Genomic DNA, 22,721 nt, shown 5'->3' on the forward strand with positions numbered 1-22,721 from the left:
TCAAAAGGTTATTTTTGTGGATGTAGAAAATTATTTCTTGCAAAAACTGACCAACAATAAAATTGTACAATTTTGAATGCCAATCGTTTTGAAATTAAATTAACCGTTTAAAGAGTTCTTTTTTGAATAATTTTTTCGACAAATATGTCAGAACACGCAAATATTTTTGCCTTAAAAAATATGTGTTTCATCGTGCTCCAGCCAAAATAAGCCGCATTCTTGAGCAAATCGCATGACAAGTTTTACTCAGTTGGTACTATCTACGTTTTTGACAAATTGAAGGCTGACACTTGAGAAGTCAGAAGGCGCAACGAAGATGTTTGATTAGAGGTTTGACCCCTGCTATAACATTGAAATTGGAATTTCGTGTAATGGCACAGAACTCCTTATCGGTCACACGTAATTGAATGCAACACACCTATCACTCTTGAGTGGCTTGCTGTAACTAGTAACTCGTTTTCTGCCCACCCAAGGAGTTATATCATCGCCGATCTTTATATCTCTCTAGTGGCGCGAATAAATAAATCAAAAATCTCGCCAAGTGCCAGAGTAACAAGTACCATTTGCTACGAATTACGAAGTGTATCGAACATACCATAGTATACAAGGTACATACATATATTTTGATATCATTCCAAGTGGTAAACAAACCGCTCGATGTGATTTCTTTTCCTTTTCCCGGATCGCTGACTGCTGATAGCCACTACACGTTTGCGCAGCGCCTTCAATTAGTGTTATGCAATTACGTCAGAGCCCCACTATCTGCCCTTTGATATAGTATATATTGTATAAGGTCTATACACTCTCGATCCTGCGCCTCGTGATCCGTCACGATCGTGTCATGATCGTGTCACGAGCGCACACCCACCGCAGATTCGCGTTTGGCGATCGATCTATATAGTACTTGTGTGCATATAGTGCTTCAATCGAGTGCCGATAAGCATTAGCATTAACCGACTTGTGGGTCAGTCATTGTTTGGATTCCCATACCCATACCCATACCCATACTTATTCCCATTCCCAAGCCGAAGGCTGAATCTCTTGAGGGTTGGGCTCTGGACTGCATTGGTAATTGGTAATTGGTAATTGAGGTGCATGATTCGCACCTGGAAAGTGGGCACGTGTCAACCGCTCCGAGGGAATCCACAGTTTGTGTTGGATAAGGGGCAATGAAGTCACCTTGGAATTGTACTCTTTTCCAAGGTTATTTGTGCATTTGTAGCCTTGATCTCATTTTAAGTTTTTAAGTCTTTAAAGTGATTTATTAAACAGTTTTCATTCAAAACAGGCGTTTTTGATGTACATGCATTTCAAATGCGTTATCTCTTTCAGACGCTTCAATTGCAAATTCATTTTGCTGATTTATTTCCCCCTTATCAGCATCACAATTTCCGATCATTCGAGGATTTTCCGAGTGAAAAACAATTACCGCTGCAGACCGGAATTAATAGGAAGTATTTGATTTAAGTTCTTATGCATAGTTACTCTTTTTTATTAATAGTAATACAAGGCGTTGAGTTAAAAATCAATCTCAAAAAAAAAAAAAGAAATACAAAAAAAATATGTGTATATAGTTGACAGAATACAATACGCACTGCACTTCAGTTGAGTTTTGTTTACTTGGTAAAATGGTTTTTATTGATTATCAAATTGCCGCATTCCATGGCTGCCAAGGCTAAGTACTTAACACATCACAGATTGAAAAACCCGACACGATTTCTAAATGGAAATGCGTGTTCCACATGCACATTTCTATTATTTTCATAACATATAACATTTCATTTGCATTGAATGTCATGTCAATTGGAACTTGGAACTGATTACTTTTACTATGGATTTTGTCCACTTTCTCGTATCTGTTAGCTTAACTAAATTCCTGATTTAGCTCTATTTCTTGAGGAACACTTCGTGCAGCTCCACATCCTTCAGATTGACGATGGTGAGGCGGCGTGTGAACTTGCCCGTCTGCCAACGCTCCTCCAGCTCCTCGAGTGTCCTGCCCCTCGTCTCCGGGACAAAGGTGCCGATGAAGGCCGCCGCCAGGAAGGATATGCCCGCATAGAAGGCAAACAGATTGGCTGTGCCCAATACGGCCTCCATATTCGGGTATATCTTCAGCATTATGAAGGCCAGTATCATGCCGAAAAAGATGGCTATGCCGGACGCACTGCCTCTCGCCCGCTGCGGGAATACCTCGGAGATCATGAAGAAGGGCAGCGTCAGCATGCCCATCGTGGAGAACACAATGTGGGCGACAATACAAGCCACCGGTAGCCAGTGCCAGGTGCCCAGTGTGTCCGGAAACCAATTGCCTCCAGCCAGGAGCAGCATGCATACGCCCATTCCGGTGGCCGAGAAAATGCCGGACGGTTTGCGGCCCCACTTCTCAAAGATGCCGCCCATGAAGAGGGTGGTGATTATCCGGGCCACGCCCAGCAATACGGCCACCAGGACGGGATCGATGGTAACGCCCGCCTGCTGGGCAATCTGCACCGCATAGACGATGATCACCACCACGCCGCACGCCTGCTGGAAGCCAAAGAAGGTGGTCATCATCAGGACGGGCTTGTACACCTCCGGACGATGGATCATCTGGCTGAGGGACTCGGCGGCGGCGGTGGTGTTGCTCAGCTCCGCCAGCTCCTTCATGTGCGCCAGCTCCGCCTCGAACTCCGGCACGTAGTCCACCTCTGAAATGTGATTGGAAGTGCATTAAAAATGTGAGTAGGAAGAGTACAAAAGGCAAGGCAATGCTTAAGGTAGGCATTAAAAACTAATATAGAACATAATTGATCGAATTTCAAATTAAAAAGCATTTAGAAACTTAAGTGATATAATCTCAGATTAAACAGAATTTAGAAACATTAAAGATCGTATCTCAAAAAAATCAGCATTTAGAAACATAATTGATCAAATCTCAAATGAATCAGCATTTAGAAACATAATTGTTAGAATCTCAAATAAATCAGCATATGGAAACATAATTGATTGAATCTCAAAATATTTAGAATTTAGAAACATAATTGATCAATTCTCAAATGAAGCAGCAAATAGATCAAAAAAGTGATCACATTTCAAATTAATCTGCATATAGAAACTTAAGTGATTGAATCTCAAATTAAACAGCATATAGAAACATAATTGTTAGAATCTCAATTAAATCAGCATATAGAAACATAATTGTTAGAATCTCAATTAAATCAGCATATAGAAACATAATTGTAAGAATCTCAATTAAATCAGCAGTGTAAACTACAGCTGTGATTGCATTTAGATAATTACGTTGAAGCCAATTTCATTTTTTAATATAATTACCATCATTGCCTTGCCGACTATCATTTTGCTGACTGAACCCAAAGGTCTCATTAAAACATTTCGCATGAAATGCTACTAACTCATTTTTCACTTGGCATGTCATAAAGGTCAATGTTGACATTAGCTCTATAAAGTCGAACTATTCAGCCACCCACTCACTTCATTTAACTCACTAATAGTCGCAAATTGCTGTCCAGATTGTGTGATTATTTTGTATTATAACGATTAAGTGTATTCAATTAGATCTTCCATAGCAAACGATATTTCCTGGCTACTCTCTAGTAACGCTTATCTATTTATTTCAGTTAAGGACTCACCTTTTTTGGGCAGTCCACGGAAGTATCGAAGGGACTTCCTGGCCCGCTCCTCCTTGCCGCGGGTGAGCAGCCAGCTGGGTGACTCCGGCATGGGGAAGACGAGCAGCGTGGCCGCCAGTTGGTAGCAGCAGCTGATGGCGAAGATCAGCTGGATGTTGTGACGTATGAAATAGCCGAGGCAGTACATCAGCAGTATGCCACTGGCCAGGCCCAGCGAGGTGCCCAGTATGAGGCGACCACGTATCTTGGGTAAACTAATCTCCGCCGAGTAGACGCCCACTGGCGAGACGAACATGCCGATCATGATGCCGCCAAAGCAACGACCCACCAGCATCTGATAGTAGATCATATCGCGTTCGGAGTGCATGAAACTGGTCACCAACAGGATCCAGCCAATCAGTCCTATCACATTCGTCAGCAGTATGGTGTGCTTGCGGCCAATCCTGTCCAGAAAGTAGCTGACCAGCAGTCCGCCCAAGGGACACGCCATGTTCTGGATGGAGGCTGAGCACGAGGACAAATGAATGAAAGGTTAGTGCATTTGTTGTCTTACTATTCCAGGATCCTAAGTGTTTTGATGGCTAACTAATTTGATGGGTGACATTTTATGTAGATCATTTCTTTATCTTAAGGAGACTGCTTTTGAATGGTTTGGCCAACACTTTAGCTTTAAAAAAGTAAGTTTGTTAACTACTTACCAAACCAACTCGATTCATCCTTGTTGAGCCAAAAGGGCTGCGTCTCGTCGTGCAGCTGGTTGAGAGTGACCGCCGGCATGCTGACCACCATTCCGGAGCCGAGGACACCGCTGTTGCCCAGGAAGACCATCAGCTCCTGCCGCAGCACCGCCAGGCGTCGCTCGCCGAGCGGCTTGGCGTCCTTCGCCTTGGAGTCCTTCGGAGCTCCGTTGTCCTTGGCGACGACTGTGGGCCTGTAGGCTGGCGGCGGCACCAGCTGCTCCTCCTGCTGGCCCTTCATTTTGCGTGTGAGTTTAGCTGCTCTCTCTTTCTCTCTTTTTATATAGTTTTATTGCCCTTTTATAGGAGGGGGGGGAATGGGGGATGCCTTTTTGGAGAATAGACACAGAAAAAAAAAAAAAACAAAGAAAGGGGGGCGTGTCTGGTGCCCGATGGTGCCCGGTTCGCTGCCAATCAATTAATGGCTCACAATTAGCTGCGGTGGCGACGTCGTCGACTAGTGGGGCACCTGTGGGTTTGGCTGGGCCTGTGGCTCTGATAGCTCCGACTGCTCGACAAGTGGAAACTTCCGCGCATTTCAATCAAGGGCTCACGCTCCAGTATCAATTTCACAAGTTGCACTTATCAGTTTCGAATGGCCGAGAGTTTTGTGCTGCCCATGCTCGCCGAACAACGGTTACCAAATTCGCCAAAATCCATTCCTTAATATTTGCCTTTTTATATTCGTTTTGTTTTTGTTTCTGTTTTTGTTTTTGTCTTTGTTTTTTGGTGGCAACAGCAAATAAATAAAAAACACGTCCGCTGCGTTCGACGTTCGCTGGGCGACTGAAATGGATGCTATGCTGTTGACTGTTTGCTGTTGGCTGTTGGCTGGTGCTTTCAGTGCTTTCTGTGCCCCATAATTTGCAAATTAAAAAATTATTGTTTGCATTTAATACGCGAGCACGCGGCGTATACGCGATTAGGCCAATTCGGTGATTACGTATACGCCACCACCGCTGTGAGCGGCGTTTTGTACGCAATTAGCTGTCTAATCGATCCGGCGACACCCTCGCTGACCCCTCCTCACACCACCGCCTCATCGCACCCCTGATGCCCCCGCACCCCGGCGGAATACCCACTATCTGTGTCTTTGTATCTCTCTCTCGCGTTTTGCTCTCCGAATCAAACGACATTGGCAACGAACTTGACATTGGCACAACGCAAGAAAAGGTTAACGGGGAGCGGGGTAATATATATATATATATGGTGATATAGAAAAAATCCGAAATGAAGAGCCAAAATTAGTTAGCCAGCGAAATACCCTGTTTCGGAATACCCCGCAGCATGCGAGGCATTTAAAGCGTAAACAATTTAATTTGCTCATTTATGACTCCACTAATCCGAACAAAATAGCCAATCACGTTTCGCACTTTTGCGGAATCGGGGGACTTTTGATATCAACTCGTTGTTCCCTTAGATAAGACTAAGTGTTACGTTGCCAATTCAGCACTTTGCAGATGCTCGCTTATTTAATATACTTTCAATTTATGTTCGGTTATTAAATGTACTTTTAATTGATGTTTGATTATTGAATGTACTTTCAATTTATGTTCAGTTATTGAATGTACTTTAAATTTATGTTCAGTTATTGTATGCACTTTAAATTGATGTTCAGTTATTGAATGTACTTTCAATTTATGTTCAGTTATTGAATGCACTTTAAATTGATGTTCAGTTATTGAATGTACTTTCAATTTATGTTCAGTTATTGAATGTACTTTCAATCTATGTTCAGTTATTGAATGAACTTTCAATTTATGTTCAGTTATTGTATGCACTTTAAATTGATGTTCACTTACTGTATACTTACTTACTTTAAACTGATGTTCTATATACTTTAAATACTTTCTACTCTATTTGTTTTGCTCAACGATATCCTATGCATCATGTTTTTTTACGTAAACGTACGAGTATTACATTACAAACTTCTTTCTGACTAAGGGCACATTGTTATGAAAACAAAGTATTATATTATATTAAGAAAAAACAAGTTGTATGTGCATTAGGGTGGACTCTTTGCTGCGTTAGGGTATGTTAATAAGGTAAACACAAATGTTTCGTTAATGAAATTTCTGTTTTCTTGTTTTGCTCCGTTTACAAAGCACATCGCACTCGTAATCATCGCAATCGCTGCGAATACTGCGGCTGCAGTTGGCCAAAAGCCAGAAGCCAATGGCCAAAACGACACACACAGAGAAAGAGAGAGAGAGAGAGAGCAAGAGAGAGAGAGAGAGAGAGAGAGAGAGAGAGCAGCTTATCAGCACTCTCCATTCATTCAGCTGTACACCTGTCTCTGGTTTCCTTGCCACCTTTGCTGCGGAAGAGGTGCATAAATTATGCGATATCGAGCGGAATGTTAATACCTAATACCCGGCGCTCTTGCTACCTTCTACCTTCTATAATAGCTTCCAACTTTTTGCGGTCGCTTTTTGGACCCCCGGACTTATCAATAGTTCGATGCACGCCGCTGCCACGCGGCCAGATCGTTGTGAATAATGAATAATGCTCAGCTACTCGGCTACTCGGCTACTCGGCTACTCGGCTATTTTAATTAACAAAATCGCAGGCCCACAAAATGTGGCAACTGTTTTTATGACCACAACAAAGCAGGTGCAATCATTATCGCGATAATGTCGGCAAATATTTAAATGCTGATTGCGGGCCAATTGGACAAGTTCAAATATTTATGGCTTAATATTTTGGTAGATCAAGCAATTTACCCAAAGGCCCTGGGTTTTGGGAACACAAACAATAAAAAACTGTTGCCTGGCCAAGTGAAACGATTTGGTTATTTATGGCCGGCAAGCAGTGAGCAGATAATTTAAATTAAATCTGATTTATGATGGCCGTAGGCAAATTTCTGGTTTCCTGCTAAGTGCCACCTTTCACCGAGGGCATTCCCCATTTTGTGTTTTTTTTTGCTGCCTGCCCAACTCAATCAATCAGTTTCAGCTTGTAATTCTGTATCAATTACTCGCCGATGTCTCGGCAAAAGTCAAAAAACAAAAAAGAAGAAACAAAAACACAAACACACTAAATCGTTCGATTGTATATATATGTAAATGCCTTGCCAGACGGCTGATAAAACAGTAACAACGAAAACGTGAGATTGCCTGCCCCAAAAACACCTTTAAAGAAACATATACAGTGTGCATCAGATAAGAGTCCCAGACCACATAATACATATATGTATATTCCTAAATCGGATAATGGCGCTACGTAGAGGGGAAATACCCAGTTGACCGATAGCCTCCAGCAACGAAATTCTCAAGGTAATTCTGCGTACTTTGTACTTCAGTTTTGCGGGAAACTGATTTACTGTGTGCTTGGAACTTTATTAAACTATTTTTTTATTAAACTATATTTGTTTAATACAATATTTGCTTACGCATGTAAGCACTTACATATAGCACACACAACCAAGTGACTAATGATTGCAGTCATATTTCCGCTGAGTTGTTCAGGAATCAATCAACGAAATACCACTGTATACTGATCAAAACTGGTTATCTGAGGACTGTTTCTACGTCAGCATAACTCTAAAGTCGCCGTGCCCGCCTGGCAACTAAAATGTACTTCAGCCAACGTCTTTATTCTTAGCTAAAGAACTTAATTTAATATTTATATGGCTGCAATCAACATATTTCGAATATAAAGCATATTAGAAAAATTCCTACAAACTTTGTGTAATAAATTACATCTCAAATGAATAAAATATATCTAACTGCTTAAAAGAATAACATTACTTATGAAACAATAAGAACCTTCAAACAAAATTTTATCAATAGCATTTTTGAATTCTGTTAACAGCATTCGGGCGCGCCAAACTTTGCAGCTATCGATTACTGCTATCAGTTGGTGCTGCCAACAGACAATTAACAGTGCTGTTATCAGTTGAAAAAGCAGTGCTGCCACACCGCCAAAAATAGTTTTATATAAATGGAAATACGTTACGCTTAAACATGGAATCGGTGCCATTTTCATCAATGTAGTAATAATAAGCCAAAAATGCAAATTATCTCTTTATGGCTTCAGTAAAACTAAAAGTTTTCATTTATTTATGTTAAACGTAAAAGTTTGTTTAGTTTTCTTTACGCATTTGAAACGAATGAATTTTGGCTCTTTGAATGAATTAGCAGGAAACAGAGGCATTAAAAGCTTAACATTATCCGCTCGCTGCACATTTCTCTGTTACGTTGGGTTAACAGTCAAATGTTGCTGTTCTGACCTTTTAATAAATCAAAACCAATAAGAATGAGAAAATAAATTGTAGTGGCTTATAGAACTATATGCACGAAGTAATAACCTGGTCACTATGCATAGATATTTGATTTAATTATGGGCATAATTATTAATGGCAGCATTAAAATATTTATTTTTTGTAATGCGTCACAGAGTTCGATTTAACGGTTAAAGCCATAATACGAAATGCTAACAGCCGCTGTTGCTGTTATCTGATGTTGGCCAATTCCAACGGGACTTTTCCCAGCATTGCGAGTTTGGTTCAGTTGGTTTCTGACGCTTGACGAAAGCGCACGTGCGACTGCCCCGCCCCCATTTAGCTGCTCCCCCCAAAAGCGCGAGCGAATTTTTTGGCGCGCATTTTTGTCAACGTTAAATTGCATCAATTATTTGGCATTCTTTTTTTTCAAGTGTCTGTTAGAAGGCTTCTTTGTAGAGGGTACTTTAGTGTGTGTGCGCGTGTGTGTGTGTGCTTACCGAAATAATTATAGTCGTCGATGTAACTTTGTCTGCGAGTGTGTGGCTAATTGTAGGGCGCACTTGCAATATTCATGGGACAAGTGCAGCGGCATCGGGCTGAATAATTCACCAGAAGTAGCAGTTCTTACTTTGCGACCAGGCCGGCAAAAAAAACGAAGGAAACAAAGGAATCGAAGGGAAAACAAGGAAAAACAAGGAAAAGCGAGGAAAAACAAAGAGGTGCAAGAGAAAAAGCCGGCGATCCGACGAACATGTAAATCGAAGCTCAAATGGCAGCGAGCAACAAGCGCCAATACAGGCACAAATCCCACGGCGCCGCCCTGGAGTGCCTCCTGCACCTCATCCTGTTCAGCAGAGGTGAGTCCTAAGTCCCCAATGTCCTTAGTCCTCAGTACCAATGCCCCAATGTCCCCAGTGCCCCCAGTGCCACTGTGCCCCATTCTACCGCCAAAAACAGGCATGTTTTTCAACTTATATTACAGTTGGCAGAAGAACACGCTTAGTGCTGAAATTATTATTTCATTGCTCGAAAATATCTCACAGAGTTCGAGGCAATTATTTTGGGGGGAAAATCCATCTGCATTTGATCTCTGCATCTGCATTTGTTTACACGATGCAAGTCTCATAAACCGTGGATACAATACAAGTTCTCGGAAATGGAATATAAAATGCTGACTGGGAAGCCCATTCAAAACTTATCACTATTCGCAGCCACAAAATGTGAATGTTATTGGTTAAACGCTTTGTAATTAACACAGCTAAAGTAGCACATTAGCTGTGAGCCGCCACTTCTTGTTCGTGCAATTGCATTTCCCCTGAGGGGGCGCCACAAAAAAAAAAAACGGAAAAAAATAAAATGCTGGCCAACGCGGCGTATGCGTAATTTATGGACCTGCTCCCATTGCATTCCACTTGCGGCGCGGGCCATAACGGTACTTAATGAAATTAAAACGCGAGCTGCTCTCCATCTCAGGGGCGTACTTGCCCCGCCCTTTTTTTGCCGCCCCACCCAGCGCACAGTGGCACAAAGTTCCATAAAAAACTATTAGTACCATGAAAGGTACATTTTAATTGCATTCTTCAAGATTTTTCCATAGGTATTTTGACATTTTTGTTATTTTTTATTTGAGTTGTTTCCATAAGTTTCTAATGCCATTTTATTTTTATAATAATATGCATTTTGCTCACTAATTTTATTTCGACCTGTATTTATATGCATTTTGCTCACTGTGCAGCGTTTGCGTTAATGTGCAAAGTGAACATCAAGCAGCAGCAGCCAAAGGAAAACTTTATTATTATCACAGAATACTTGGAAAACTGTTGCCACAGCATATTTCCCCATCTCCCCATCTTGCCCCCGAGTTGCAGCCATGAAAAAGTGCAACACGAAAAGAATGTGGCCAACTAAACTAATCCCAGCAGATTGAAAAGAGAAGAAAATCCAGAATGCAACTTTGTTCAGCCTCGCAGGCAATTTCAATTATCCCACTTTCAAATTATAAGTCTGTGATGCCACTTTGGCCACATGTGCATTCCACATCGAAATATGTATATTATTAAAGACTAAAGTGCCTGAAAAGTGGCCCTTAATTGTTGCCCAACTAAAGCCATAAAACTGTTTAGGCCGATTACAACACTTGATTGCCAAACAATCTAAACAACATTATGAGCCATGAGCCTTTGGAACTTTCAATTAGCAAAGCACTTAATAATTGCCGCTTATTGCTTTTTAATAGCGGAAATTGCCGAGCGCTAAAATTTTTGTATATGTATTTTGTGTGGGAAATTCTCGCATTGATTATCCACAAAATCGAATCAGTTTGCCATATAATTCTCTGGAGGCTCAAGGCGTTCTGTCCGAAAAGGTTTCCCATTTCACTGCCAGCCAGCTGATTCCCCTAGTAGCAACTTTAGTCGGGTCTATCCGGGATGGGATTTAACCCGGGGACAGGTTCACCCCATCCTCATCAGCAGCAGCAGCAGCAGCAGCAGCATCTACATCAGCATCCCTTGTGCTGGCAGTCCAAAAATAGGCTAAAATCGCAGTTAAGAAATCTCATCACTCTGGCCTAAGCGTGCCACAATGAAAATGAAGGCATCTGAACCCAAAACCGATACTAGACAACAGGCAGACTTCGCTTCAGGCGTTTTGGGGCAGCACTGTGAGAAAATTTCGGGGTCTATGCTTAACATATATAAATTGTTTCAGCTTGGGTAGCTATATAAGCAGATTATGGGTTTTATATCGTTTCCTGGGATTGGAAGAGTTTTCAGCATCGAATTAACCCTTTTACTCTACCGTTTTTTCTTCGAGTGCATTGACGGATTGGTTACAGCCCACCTGGCGCGCTTACTGCGGCTATGAACTGCCCCATGGGCTCGGGACCTGTCTTAACTGGCTTACGGACGTGCCACTGCCACTGCCACAGGATACAGATACAGATACAGACACAGACATAGACATAGACACACCGCAAATTCAGTTCGACGCAATATGGCGACACTAATCTGAGATTGTCCGCCCACTGCCACCCGCTCCCCCTCGACCTCCTAACCTCACCTCATGTTTGCGTTTGCAGCTGATTAGACGGCGGCGGTGACACTCCATTTAACTGTCAGCGGCAGTGCCTGAACCTGCAACAAAAAGGGGCAACACGAACGCGCCAGTAGGCACCAGTAGCCAGTAACCAGTTACTAGCTTAGCTGCAACAGTGAAAACAATGATTCATCAATATGACATAGCACTCGAAAGGGTAATGCTAACATTCTTCCAAAGCCAAAGAAACTCTAGAATAATATTTTATTTAAAACAGCAGGCACTTGTCGTGAACAGATCAATATAGCTTTCAAAGAAACTCATAACTCATAATGCAGTAATTGTTGCGCATACTTTCGCTTTCGAAATCACATTGCTCTGTGTAGTAACACTTGCAATGTGCAGCTCAAGTAAAAAGGGTTAAAAAGGTCCTGCGTCCTTATTGCGTCAGCGAAAGCTCTCAACATTGCAACAATTACTCCATCCATCCATGCTGCTTTCTTTTTTCAAACAATTATATAAGCTGCCTTTGGCTTTACACATTAAAAGGAATATTTTTAGCTGCACTTGAGGATGGGCAAAAGTGGGCGGGAGAAAGTTTTCCGACTGGGCGTGGCCTAATGAAGGGTGTCAACGGCAAAGTGAGTAATTCGAAGACATTCATAAAGGACTCGCCGTGTGCTTTGCTGCAAATCGTTTGCTGGCAAATGTTCTGCGGTTTTCATGGCCAACAAGAAAAATGACATAAAAACGTTTTCACGCAGGTGGAACTGAGATAACGCCTGTCACGACATAATGATGAAAAAAAAACTATAGGAAAGTGGGCGTGGCAGCGAAGTTGAACTCAAAGTGATCCTTAATCATTAAAGTGTAATGAGTTGTGATAAGAATGGCGAAATGTGTTCAGTTTGGAAGTTTTCACAGTGCAGATATCCTGGGGCATCTAAAAGTGCATCAACTTTGGATAACTCATTAAAATTCGATGCTTTTCTAGGAATTTTGTTTTAAAAACTTGTTTTAGTTTTCAAACATCAACTAAAGATCATAAAAGAGCAATTCGTTTTTGCACCACTTGAAGTCGAAAACTAAATAATGTTCTCGTGCACTTTTAGCCCCTAAAAACTTTTCCGCTCTTATTGCTTAAAGTATTCAGAGTTGGCATTCCCTAACCGCAATACGAATTAATTTTCAGCTGGCGAGGAAAAATGAAAAATTAGAAATGAAAAATTATCTGTGAAAGAGGGGGAAAAGTGCGATTGATGGGAGAAAAGGCGGAAAATGTTTACAAACATTGGACGGCGCACAATAACTTTGTTGTGAGAATAAACAATTAGAAAAGAACGCGAATTTGAGGTGAATATTGAATACCCTTAAAAGGGGTTTATTCAGACAGCTGGGCTTGAAAAATAACTGCGGGAAAACAAAAAGTGGTAGGGAAAAAGGGAGTATCTAAATTTTAGTTTCATTTGTTTATAGCTAGTTACATGAAAATTCGTTTATTTTTATAAACTATAACTCCCCTTTAAAATGCTTTATTTCTCCTTTTAAGTTTGCACTATTTTGCACAATTTTCCACATTTTTCCCTTCTTATATAGCACTTATATTTGACAATTTTTCTCGACCAAGGCAGCTTATAAAAGAGAATCGTGCGCGGTGGCATCTTCATCAGCAGCGTCAACAATTTGCCACATTATTACTTGCACATATATAAATTTATACACATACATATATATATATTCAATTGTGTGTTGTTTTCTTTTTTTTTTTTGTATATATTTTTTTGTTTTGCCTTAAGGCAGCAGCATCTGGCTGCTGTCGCTGTTGCAATTTTTCCAAATTTGTCAACTGCTGCGGTCGACATGTCCCAACCACCCAACCACCAAACCACCCAACCACCAAACCACCAAACCACCCAACCACCAAACCAACCAGTGAAACGCTTCCATTTTTCCTTTTAACCAACCAAGGACGCGCATATGAAATGTGTCGTCTTTATTTTGTAATCTTTATTTTGTTTAAGGACCGCAGTTTCCCAGCCAGCAGAATATCACAATAGATTTATATATTATGTATATATTATAGTTCTAACTGAAATTCTCACTTAAAAACTTCTCATATAAATTGATGGCTAAAAGTGTGATTGAATGTTTGCAATTCAAGTGACTTCTGGCTTAATACATTATTCGAATTGATCATTTTGGCTAAACTCTGCCTCGAATATGTGTAGACATGACATTTTGTATTTATTTGAATTCACCTAACAAATCTGGCGACATTTCCAAGACGGCTTAACTTCTCACCAAGAGCTTCCACTTTGTTTGTCGTTTTGGGGCATTTCAAATGTAATGCCAGCTTATCCGCTTGCGAGTGACAGACTTGGGCGACTCGCTGATACCCTGTAGATAGCGTTATAGCGATATTCAAGTCCTTTGAGCTTTGGCCAAGTGCTCTTTCCATTTTAGATACACAAATAAGTTGAAAAGTTAATGCGAAAATTCCACCTTTTCCACCAGCTCACAATTATTCTGTACTCTACGTACAATTTCATCATATCTTTTATATCTTTTGTGTTTGTTTTTTTCGATTTTTTTTCTGTTTTGCCGCGAGCGAGGAAATAACAATTTATGTGCCGCCACGCCCACAAACTGCGACTGAGTTTTTTATTTATTTTTTTGTGTTGCCATTTGGGACAGTTTACAAGCAGTAAATGAAATGAAACGCGTATTAAAACAATTTCCGATGCGATCCTTTTGGTCCTTTGCCATTTGCGTGTGCAACCAGCGGGCGGCGTTTCTCCTTAACCCCTTGCATCCGCACCTCAGGCGGTGTGGGGGGGGGGGGCAACCTTAACCCCTAGAAAGCCAGCTCGTGGCCATCAATCGGGTTAAAGGCCACACATGAATAGAAGCACGCAATCGAGTTGGGAATTGCTGTTGCCGCGTTGTAATGACGACGATGGTGATGATGCCCCAAAAGGTCTCGCCACTCAACGTGCAACATGCAATTACAGTTCGACTCGCCTAAGTGCAACTTGTGCTTATAGTTTCGACTTACAGTGGTATAAAGTTCTAAATACGTACACATTTACTATCACTTGAGTTGGTTGCAATACACATTTAATATCACTTAAGTTGGTTGGAATATCCATTTATTATCACTTGATTTGGTTGGAATATCCATTACCTGCCAGTATCCACTGTAATTCTTTGGGTTTCGTGCTCTCTACTTAGGCAAACATTAACACCCTTTGATTAAAATGAAACATATAATATATACATATTTCACGGAACGTGTGTATTTTGGCAGTAATTTATACGTGGCAACGCGAGTTGATGGTTTCCAATTCATCTTTTTCATCATCAAATATTGCCAAAAACAGGGCGAAATAATCGCTATAAAGCAGATGTTGATGCGAATTTAAGTGAGCTGTTGTGTAATTAGGCTACTCAAATTTCCCATCTTAAATCTCTGTAGCTGCTGTAAATTTAATTAAGCACTGAAAGATCTGCTTGCAGATTTGTGATAATTTAAGAAGTGCTTAATTATTTAAAGTGTTGTCGCTGTGTTTCAGTGCTCGGCTCCTTTACGTTTTATTTTTTGCTGCCACCAATCTCCTGTCGTGTCCTTTTGTAATTTCATTAGTGTTGACAACAATCTTGTTGTTGTTGTTGTTGTTGTTGTTGCTGGCTTTGCTGTTTCTATTATCCTTTATCCTGGCGAAAAATTGAAAGTCAACTTGAGCACTCTCCACCTTGATGGGAATTGTATAGAATGCAAAATGACAGCCACGCCCCCGTCGACCCCACGCCCCCAAAAATCCCCATGGAGCCCGGCATATGTGATGGGTTCAGAAGGTGACGTAGAGAAGAAGGGGGGCAATCAAATACACTGTGCACAAAATGCCTAAATTCATCAGAGAATTTATAAAATAATATGCTGATTAACAAGGTATTTTATTAAAGTTAGATTATTATTATTATTATTGTATTATCTGAAGAATACAGATTATCTATATATATTATAGGATTTATTATATTACAGGATTTAATTTAGAAGGATATAAAACTTCTTGCTTTTATGATTAAACTTTAAAATGTTGTTCAACCCATTTTCTAAATCGTAATCATATCTTTCACTATTAAAATGTGGCATACATAGTTGATATGATTTTTGAATTATATGCAGAATGAAGTACACTTTATCTCTCCGTGTAGTTGAAGAAGAACAGCAGAAGGCAGCACTTCTGGCAGTTGAGTTTTTGCTTTGAAAGTTAATTAAAAACCCATTGAGCGAAGATGCGCATGTTGGGAAAGTGTGAACTATAAAGTAGGGATTTGCCACGCCCCTCGGGACGCCCCCAGCCCAAACACATCACTCACTCACTCACTTTCCATTTGCATTACCCTTTTCCTTTCCCTTTTCCTTACCCTTTTTGCTCTGATTTTCCCCATTTTGTAGAACGCCCACTGTGCCAAAGGAAAAGTGCTAAGGAAAATGCATTGCATTTCGCTAATGACCAAAATGCGGTCATGTCCACGGGTCACGGGTCAGCAGTCACAGGTTCTACTGTTCGGTAGCAGATTGCCAACCAGGTAGCCAACTGGCCACCGTAACTAATCACCTGTGTGTACACTCAGTAGTGTGTGTACATGTGTGTACAGGTAAAGAAGTTGCAGTCTAATTGAAAGTGTCCTCGTCGAGGGAGTTTCGCTTGTCGTCTTGGCGACTTTGGCTTGTAAGCGGCTCACTGGGTAATTAGCCCAATGACCGTACTCCAGCCTCCAGCGACCTCCCCAGCACCCACCATCCATCGCCCATCTCCACCAATCTCTGCAAGCTCACAATGGCAGCCATGTGGTGATCCCCTCGAGTTCTGCCCTCCAGCAGTTGGCATTGTTCTCCTGGAGCTTCGTTTCCTGTCAGCTGGCGGCTGCACTGCAATTGATATATTTGCATTCCAGCTTTATGACGAGTGTGTGTGTGCTGTCAGCAGAACCCAAAAACAGGAGGCACAACATATACCAACATACGACTATAGTTCAACACTGAAATCTGCCAGAGATGCCAGCATTTGTAGTGGCAGGAAATTTACAATGTTTAATTGAAGTCATCAACCTATTCGCTTTACACAGAAACGGTATATACAAGTTCTGTTTGCAGAACCCAAACCCAAATGGGATTTCTTAATGTTTAATAAAGCAATAACGGCGAGAGAGCTTCTAGACATGACATTGAATGCAGCAAAATTGGCAAACAGCATATGGAAAGGCCCCACCTGTAACTGCCTTCTGCCTGATGCCACCTGTCCAAATCCAATCCTTTCACCTCGCCTAAGCTCTGTGATTTGCAAAAAAAAGGATTGCACATTTTCCATCGCTGTGGCTGCAACAGCAAAGAACAACAAGGGGCAAAAACACACAGCAAACTTGTTCATAGATTTTCCCAAATGAAAAACGCACAATGCAACAGCAGCAGATCAACATATGTACATGTGTGTACAGTAAAAGGGGGGGAGTGATTTGGGGCAGTGTAGCAACTGAACCAACAAGAGATGCAGATGCAGCACACAAATACACCGATGCAATGCTGCGTATCCAGATACACAGATACATAGATACATAGATACACAGATACATAGATACATAGATACATTTTGGCCATCAGCTCCTGTCGACTCTGTTTAATATGAGATAAATTCCAGGCGAATTTGCATTCGTTTTCGTTTTGGTTTTCGTTATTTTGGCCTACAAATTTTGGTTCGCTGACTTCCCCCGTTGCGAAAATCCCAAAAAAGCATTTGTTGTTGCTGCAGCGGATTTGATTTATAATTAAAATCGCCCCTAGAATATTTTCATTTTGAGTTCGATTTTCTGCCAAAATGTTTATTTGCTCCACTGCTCGACGAATTGAAATTGAAATGTTTGGAAAATTTATTTCCACACGCCGCAAAAAACAGTGTGCGCAAAATAAATGCGTCCTGATTATCACTGCTATTCACATAATAAATGTCTATTTAAATTGAAATTCTAGAGGCTGAAATTCTAGAGGCTGAAATTTTAGAGGCTGAAATTTTAGAGGCTGAAATTTTAGAGGCTGTATTATCTGATGTGTTTAAATTTCGCATTTAATTGTGTGTGAACAAACACCTTTTAATTAAACAGCAATCACTTTGCATTGAAAAGTCGTGAAATATTGCTTTAAAAAATAATAAAACACGGTGTGTTTAGTCTGATAAATTAAGTTCTCGATAGCCTGTGTGTTCTGGATAAACCAGTAATTAAGTCATAACGAGCAGCTTATTAATATTTTAATTTGTTTATGAAAATCTCAATGGCCGCTTCAAGTTATGGCCGCATTAAATTCCTATACACGCGAAGATAAGTCGTTAAATGCGCTAGCCGGCGTTTTGCACAAGGTAAACAAACAGTTTGCCATCATCATCAATCAGCTGGCAGTTAACTTATGCCCCGCACTGTAGCATCGGCCCCATCAATTTGCCTTTAGACAAATCCGAAGGTAGCAAATCAGAGGCAAAGATAGCAGATAGCAGATAGCAGATAGCAGAGTGGGTGGCTGGTTGTTTATTTGAGTTATGCATATCAAGTTGAAAGGTAAACATGCGAAATATGCCGGCCTCAACCCCGCGGACATCTGCTAAACTTGGCCTCTAATTTGCATATTCAAGCCAATTCCAATTACAAGGCGAAACGCACAAGTTTTTGGGGCCATAATTATGAGGGGGGCTGCCTGTGTGTTTTATTTACATATTTACATGCTTCGAAATCAATTTGGCGGCGCAGATAAGCGGCCAAACAATAAACAATCGCACACAAGCACGCGGGCTAAAAGGTTTGGGGTCAGAGTTGATATTGGAATGGGGGGTTGGGGGTTGTGGTTGGGTCAAGGGGTCACTGGCAGGGAAGGAGAGCGAAGGGAAGAGGGAGACAGACAGTCGGAAGCAAAACAAACAGGACCAAACAGGCCAACAAGCCAGACAAAAGAAACCGGGCCGAAAGAATGGCCAACAAAGGTCAGAAAGCAGGCAAGGCCCACCGAACTATATCCAAAACCCAAAACCCAAAACCCAATTTCAAGCCGAGTCCTTTGGAATTTCCCCCCACTAAAACGTAGACTCTATTCAAGTTTTGAGGTTTGAATGCCTTTGTCTACGATTTAATTTACTACGATTTGAAGTGGGCCGCATATCTGGCCATCGCTTGTGTTTACTTAATTATTAAGTTGAATACCCAATTGATTCAATCAAGCAAATGGCAGTTAAGTAAATCGAAACACTACCGAAACACCTTACTTCATACTTATGCCATCTACAGGGTAGCTGAAATTCGTTGTTTCAGCGTCTGAAAGGCTGTCGAGCATAGCTGATGTCCTTGATAAGTTTATCCTGAATTTTGCCCTAATGCTTGTCATCGAAAGTTTGATGTGGCCGGTCCGCAAATCGTTTGACAAAGTTGCTGTGGCCCAAACTGGATTCGCTCAAAGGAAACTGTGGAAACTGTGGAATGTGCGGCTTGTGGCATGGTTGTATCAATCATATGGGGCTGAATGTGTCACTTGGCCAATCAGGATAATTGGCAACATTCGAAGGACGCGGCACAATCGCTGTTTAATAGTTGCTTTCCTCTCAAATAACCTTTTTTTTGGCCAGCCCTTTTTCCCCCAATTTCTTTTTAGGGGCCTGAAATCGTAAAATTAAATATGCATATTAGGCGGCGTTGAGGAAAATTCCGCTTTTATTCCCTTTTTTGTTTTTCTTTTTGGGGGCAAGAGAAGCTGTGCAATTGACTTAATATCCTTTGGGCAAACAATCAAAACAAGGCAAGAACTGATGTTGCACGGAAAATGGTTGCTGAGGGGGCGGAAAATGGGGGGGAAAAGGGAGGCGGATTTAACCGCTGCAAAAAAAAATTAAGGAAAGAAAACGCGGAAAATCGCACCCAGACGCAGAATGGTCGATTTGCAACGCTTTGTTGCACGCAGCCATTGAAATTGTTTCCGCTTCTTTTCCACAATTGTTTTTTCTTACGATTTAATGCTCGTCCTTTGTCCTTCGTCCTTCGTTCTTGGTCCTTCGTCCTTGCTCCTTGCTCAAGGGGCTTGCTCTTCTCCATTCGTCTTGCTGCTTGATTTGATGTGTGCAATTATGGCGTCATTTACATTCTTGCCTTCCAAATGGCCAATCCATGACACCCAGCCACCTTTTCTCTGGACCAAATCTCCTTCCACAAATATTCCCCCAGTGATATTGGGTGCACTGAGAATAAACAATGGCTTCATTTCAAGTAATACAATGTAAAGTTTGAAGATGACTTCATTTCAAATAATACAATGTAATGTAATGTCTGAAGATGGCTTCATTTTAAATAATAGAGTGTAATGTCTGAAGATGGCTTCATTTTAAATAATAGAGTGTAATGTTTTAAGATGACTTCATTTCATATAATACAATGTAAAGTTTTTAGATTTCTTCAATTCAAATAATACAATGCAATGTCTTTAGATTTCTTCATTGCAAATAATACAATGTAAAGTTTATAGATTTCTTCATTTCAAATAATACAATGTAAAGTTTATAGATTTCTTCATTTCAAATAATATAATGTAAAGTTTGAAGCTTAAGGTAATAAATGTCTACATATAGTATATACAAATGATACTTAAATAACTAAGAGCATTATGTGCTTCCTATTTTTTTCTCCATGTATGGACTTTACTAACTATTGTTTCAATGCCACTACACTCGCTAAGTATGCTACAGAATTTTCCTTAGCTCTTCTTGGACTTTTCCATTTCCATTTTCCCGCACTCAACGCTTTTTTTTTTTGGCCATTTTAAGGATGTGCTTCCATAAATGTGAAGGGTCTATATAGAGATGGATGAGGCTAAATGATGAAAAGAATGGGAGTGCCGGCATTGTTGCGACCGTTATTGTTGTGAATTTACTCGGAAATAGTGGAGGGGTTACTAAAACAAAAGTTACCAGCAAAAGTTACTCTGCCCAGCCATTTCTTAACAATATTTTTGCCCAAAAAACGCGCGTTTTGCACACTTTTTTTTTGGCGAACATTTTGCGAAGGTAAACAAGCCGCAAACTTGAAGCGAAGCAAGTGCAAAGTGAAAGTAAATATGAAAGACAAACAGAAGGCGGAAAATAAATATACGTGCTGCGAAAAATCAAGGTAAATATATATGTATTCCATCAAAAGGCTCAATGCCGAAACTTGAGAACTTTACAACTTGAGCCACAAGATGTATCGAAATTGAGATGATTTCGAGCCAAAATGGGCGGTCAATTAAAATCGAAATGAAGCCAAATTGAAAGTGAAGATGTCGAAAAAGTAAATTAATGTTGTGAAGGAATCAAATTTCGCCAGAGGAAATGCTGTAACAAATTGAAAAGCAAACGGAAATTGAATTAAATGTATTTGCAAAAAGTTATTGAGCTTAGAGACTAAAACCAAATGGGAATTTCAAATCATGTTTGAACTTTTATAGTTTCATATAAAATGTGTAATTGCCCGAGTTAAAAATATATGCAATGCAATCAGTTTGTATGGAATAAAATAAACTTTGCAAATTTAATTAACGCTGCAGTGAAAAGAAGAAAATCAATTTAATATCAATTGCATAGAGCTACAAATAATAAATTAATTACAATTACATGAGAGCTTATTACAAAATGAATTGAACAAATGCAAAACCAAAAAAACATGCGTAATAAATGTATAAATGTATATAATGCATTTATTAAAACAATCAAAGCAAACATAATGTGAAGCAATTAAAAAAGGTTGCGAATATGAAATCCCACATAATTATAAAAAAATACAAAAAAACAGAATGATATTAATGCAAATTGGCATATATACATATATATAATGAATATAATTCCAAAAAAAACTGTGCAAATCAGTGTAGATGGAAAATTCGAGCGATGCTGAAGCGGAAATTAGGGGAAATTAAGTGAAAGTGAGGCGGGCATAAATCAAGGCGCAAAGTGAAGGGCGGAAAACGGGAAAATGGGAAAACGGGAAAGGGAAAAAAGTCCTCGTGAAACTTCATTTTTTCATTGACTTTCTCGCCGCCGTTTTTTTGTTGCTTAATTTTCTCATTCGACGGCAGTGGTGGTGTCTTTTGCTGGCTTTTTAATTGCCACTTACGCGTTCTGGCTTAAACCAAAAGCCCTTGATGCTGGCTCCTTAGTCCTGCGTCCTGTTTTTCCTCCTAATTTATATATATATATATTTTTTTTTTTTCCTCTTGCCAAACGCTTTTTATCCCTTTGTCATTTCGGTGGGGCGCAGAGGCGGCAGGCGACATAAATTAAACTCAACTAATTGCGTATACGCCGCGTGTGCCTTAAGTGGGCTTTGCCAAGGACAGCGGCAAGGACATCGCTTTCGGCGCTTTCGCCGCTTAGTACTCCATGTTGATCCTGCAGCAGCACTCGCTTTTTATTAGTCCGAAAGTCGCGCGTATCCTTTGGGGGATTTGTGGCCGTGATTTACTAGTGTGCAGTGTCATTAAAATTTAATTAAACGCCACGAAAACGCACATGAGCGGAGCAATGCTGACCTGAAAAACTAGGGGAACCAGGCGAATTAGGAACAGGACTCCGATGACGCCACATAGCCAGCAGCCGCGTCCTTATTATTAACATTCCTCGGCAGCCGCATTATTACTATCATTATCACCATTGCCAACATATCCGGCCGAGCGCAGCGACATCAAATGAAATTGGTTTTGTCTCCGAGCTTGTTATAATTTATAACACGATGAACTTGTCGTCCTCTCCACGATTGTGTCCTGCACACACACCCACACCCACTCACACCCACTTACACACACACCCACTCACACACAGCGACAAACACTCGCAGACAGTCACGCATATATGCAAATGAACTGTGTGCTACCTTAAACATGTACTGTACTAGGCCATGTACACCATGGCATACAGAGATAGGCTCAATGAAATTTGTAGTCCTTTTGTGTGTTTATAATGCCAAGGCAAGCCTGGAATTTATTAGAAGTTTTTGGGGACTGAAAAAAATGCAAAATTATGTTGGCAA

General features: G+C 40.6%; 2 protein-coding genes across 3 annotated transcripts in view; one reads left to right on the forward strand and one right to left on the reverse strand.

The window, feature by feature from the left end:
• Positions 1–1,600: 1,600 nt before the first annotated feature.
• LOC120455621 (facilitated trehalose transporter Tret1) lies at positions 1,601–5,164 on the reverse strand. Its single transcript, XM_039642002.2, has 3 exons — positions 4,331–5,164; positions 3,633–4,136; positions 1,601–2,690 (listed from the first exon to the last, which is right to left on the reverse strand). The coding sequence occupies exons 1-3, from the start codon at positions 4,608–4,610 to the stop codon at positions 1,888–1,890; spliced, it is 1,587 nt and encodes a 528-aa protein (XP_039497936.1). The 5' UTR covers positions 4,611–5,164; the 3' UTR covers positions 1,601–1,887.
• The window catches only part of LOC120455622, a 45,705-nt gene continuing 27,018 nt past the window's right edge, over positions 4,035–22,721 (forward strand). Inside the window, exon 1 of one of the 2 annotated variants that reach the window (XM_039642005.1) lies at positions 4,035–4,163. In XM_039642005.1, coding sequence (XP_039497939.1) covers positions 4,157–4,163 — 7 coding nt within the window. In that variant the 5' untranslated portion in view covers positions 4,035–4,156. Of the gene's footprint in view, positions 4,164–8,897; positions 9,452–22,721 lie in introns of those variants that run through there. The other variant, XM_039642004.1, reaches the window with a different exon arrangement.

This window comes from Drosophila santomea, chromosome X, assembly GCF_016746245.2.
Source record: "Drosophila santomea strain STO CAGO 1482 chromosome X, Prin_Dsan_1.1, whole genome shotgun sequence".
Classification (NCBI taxonomy): domain Eukaryota; kingdom Metazoa; phylum Arthropoda; class Insecta; order Diptera; family Drosophilidae; genus Drosophila; species Drosophila santomea.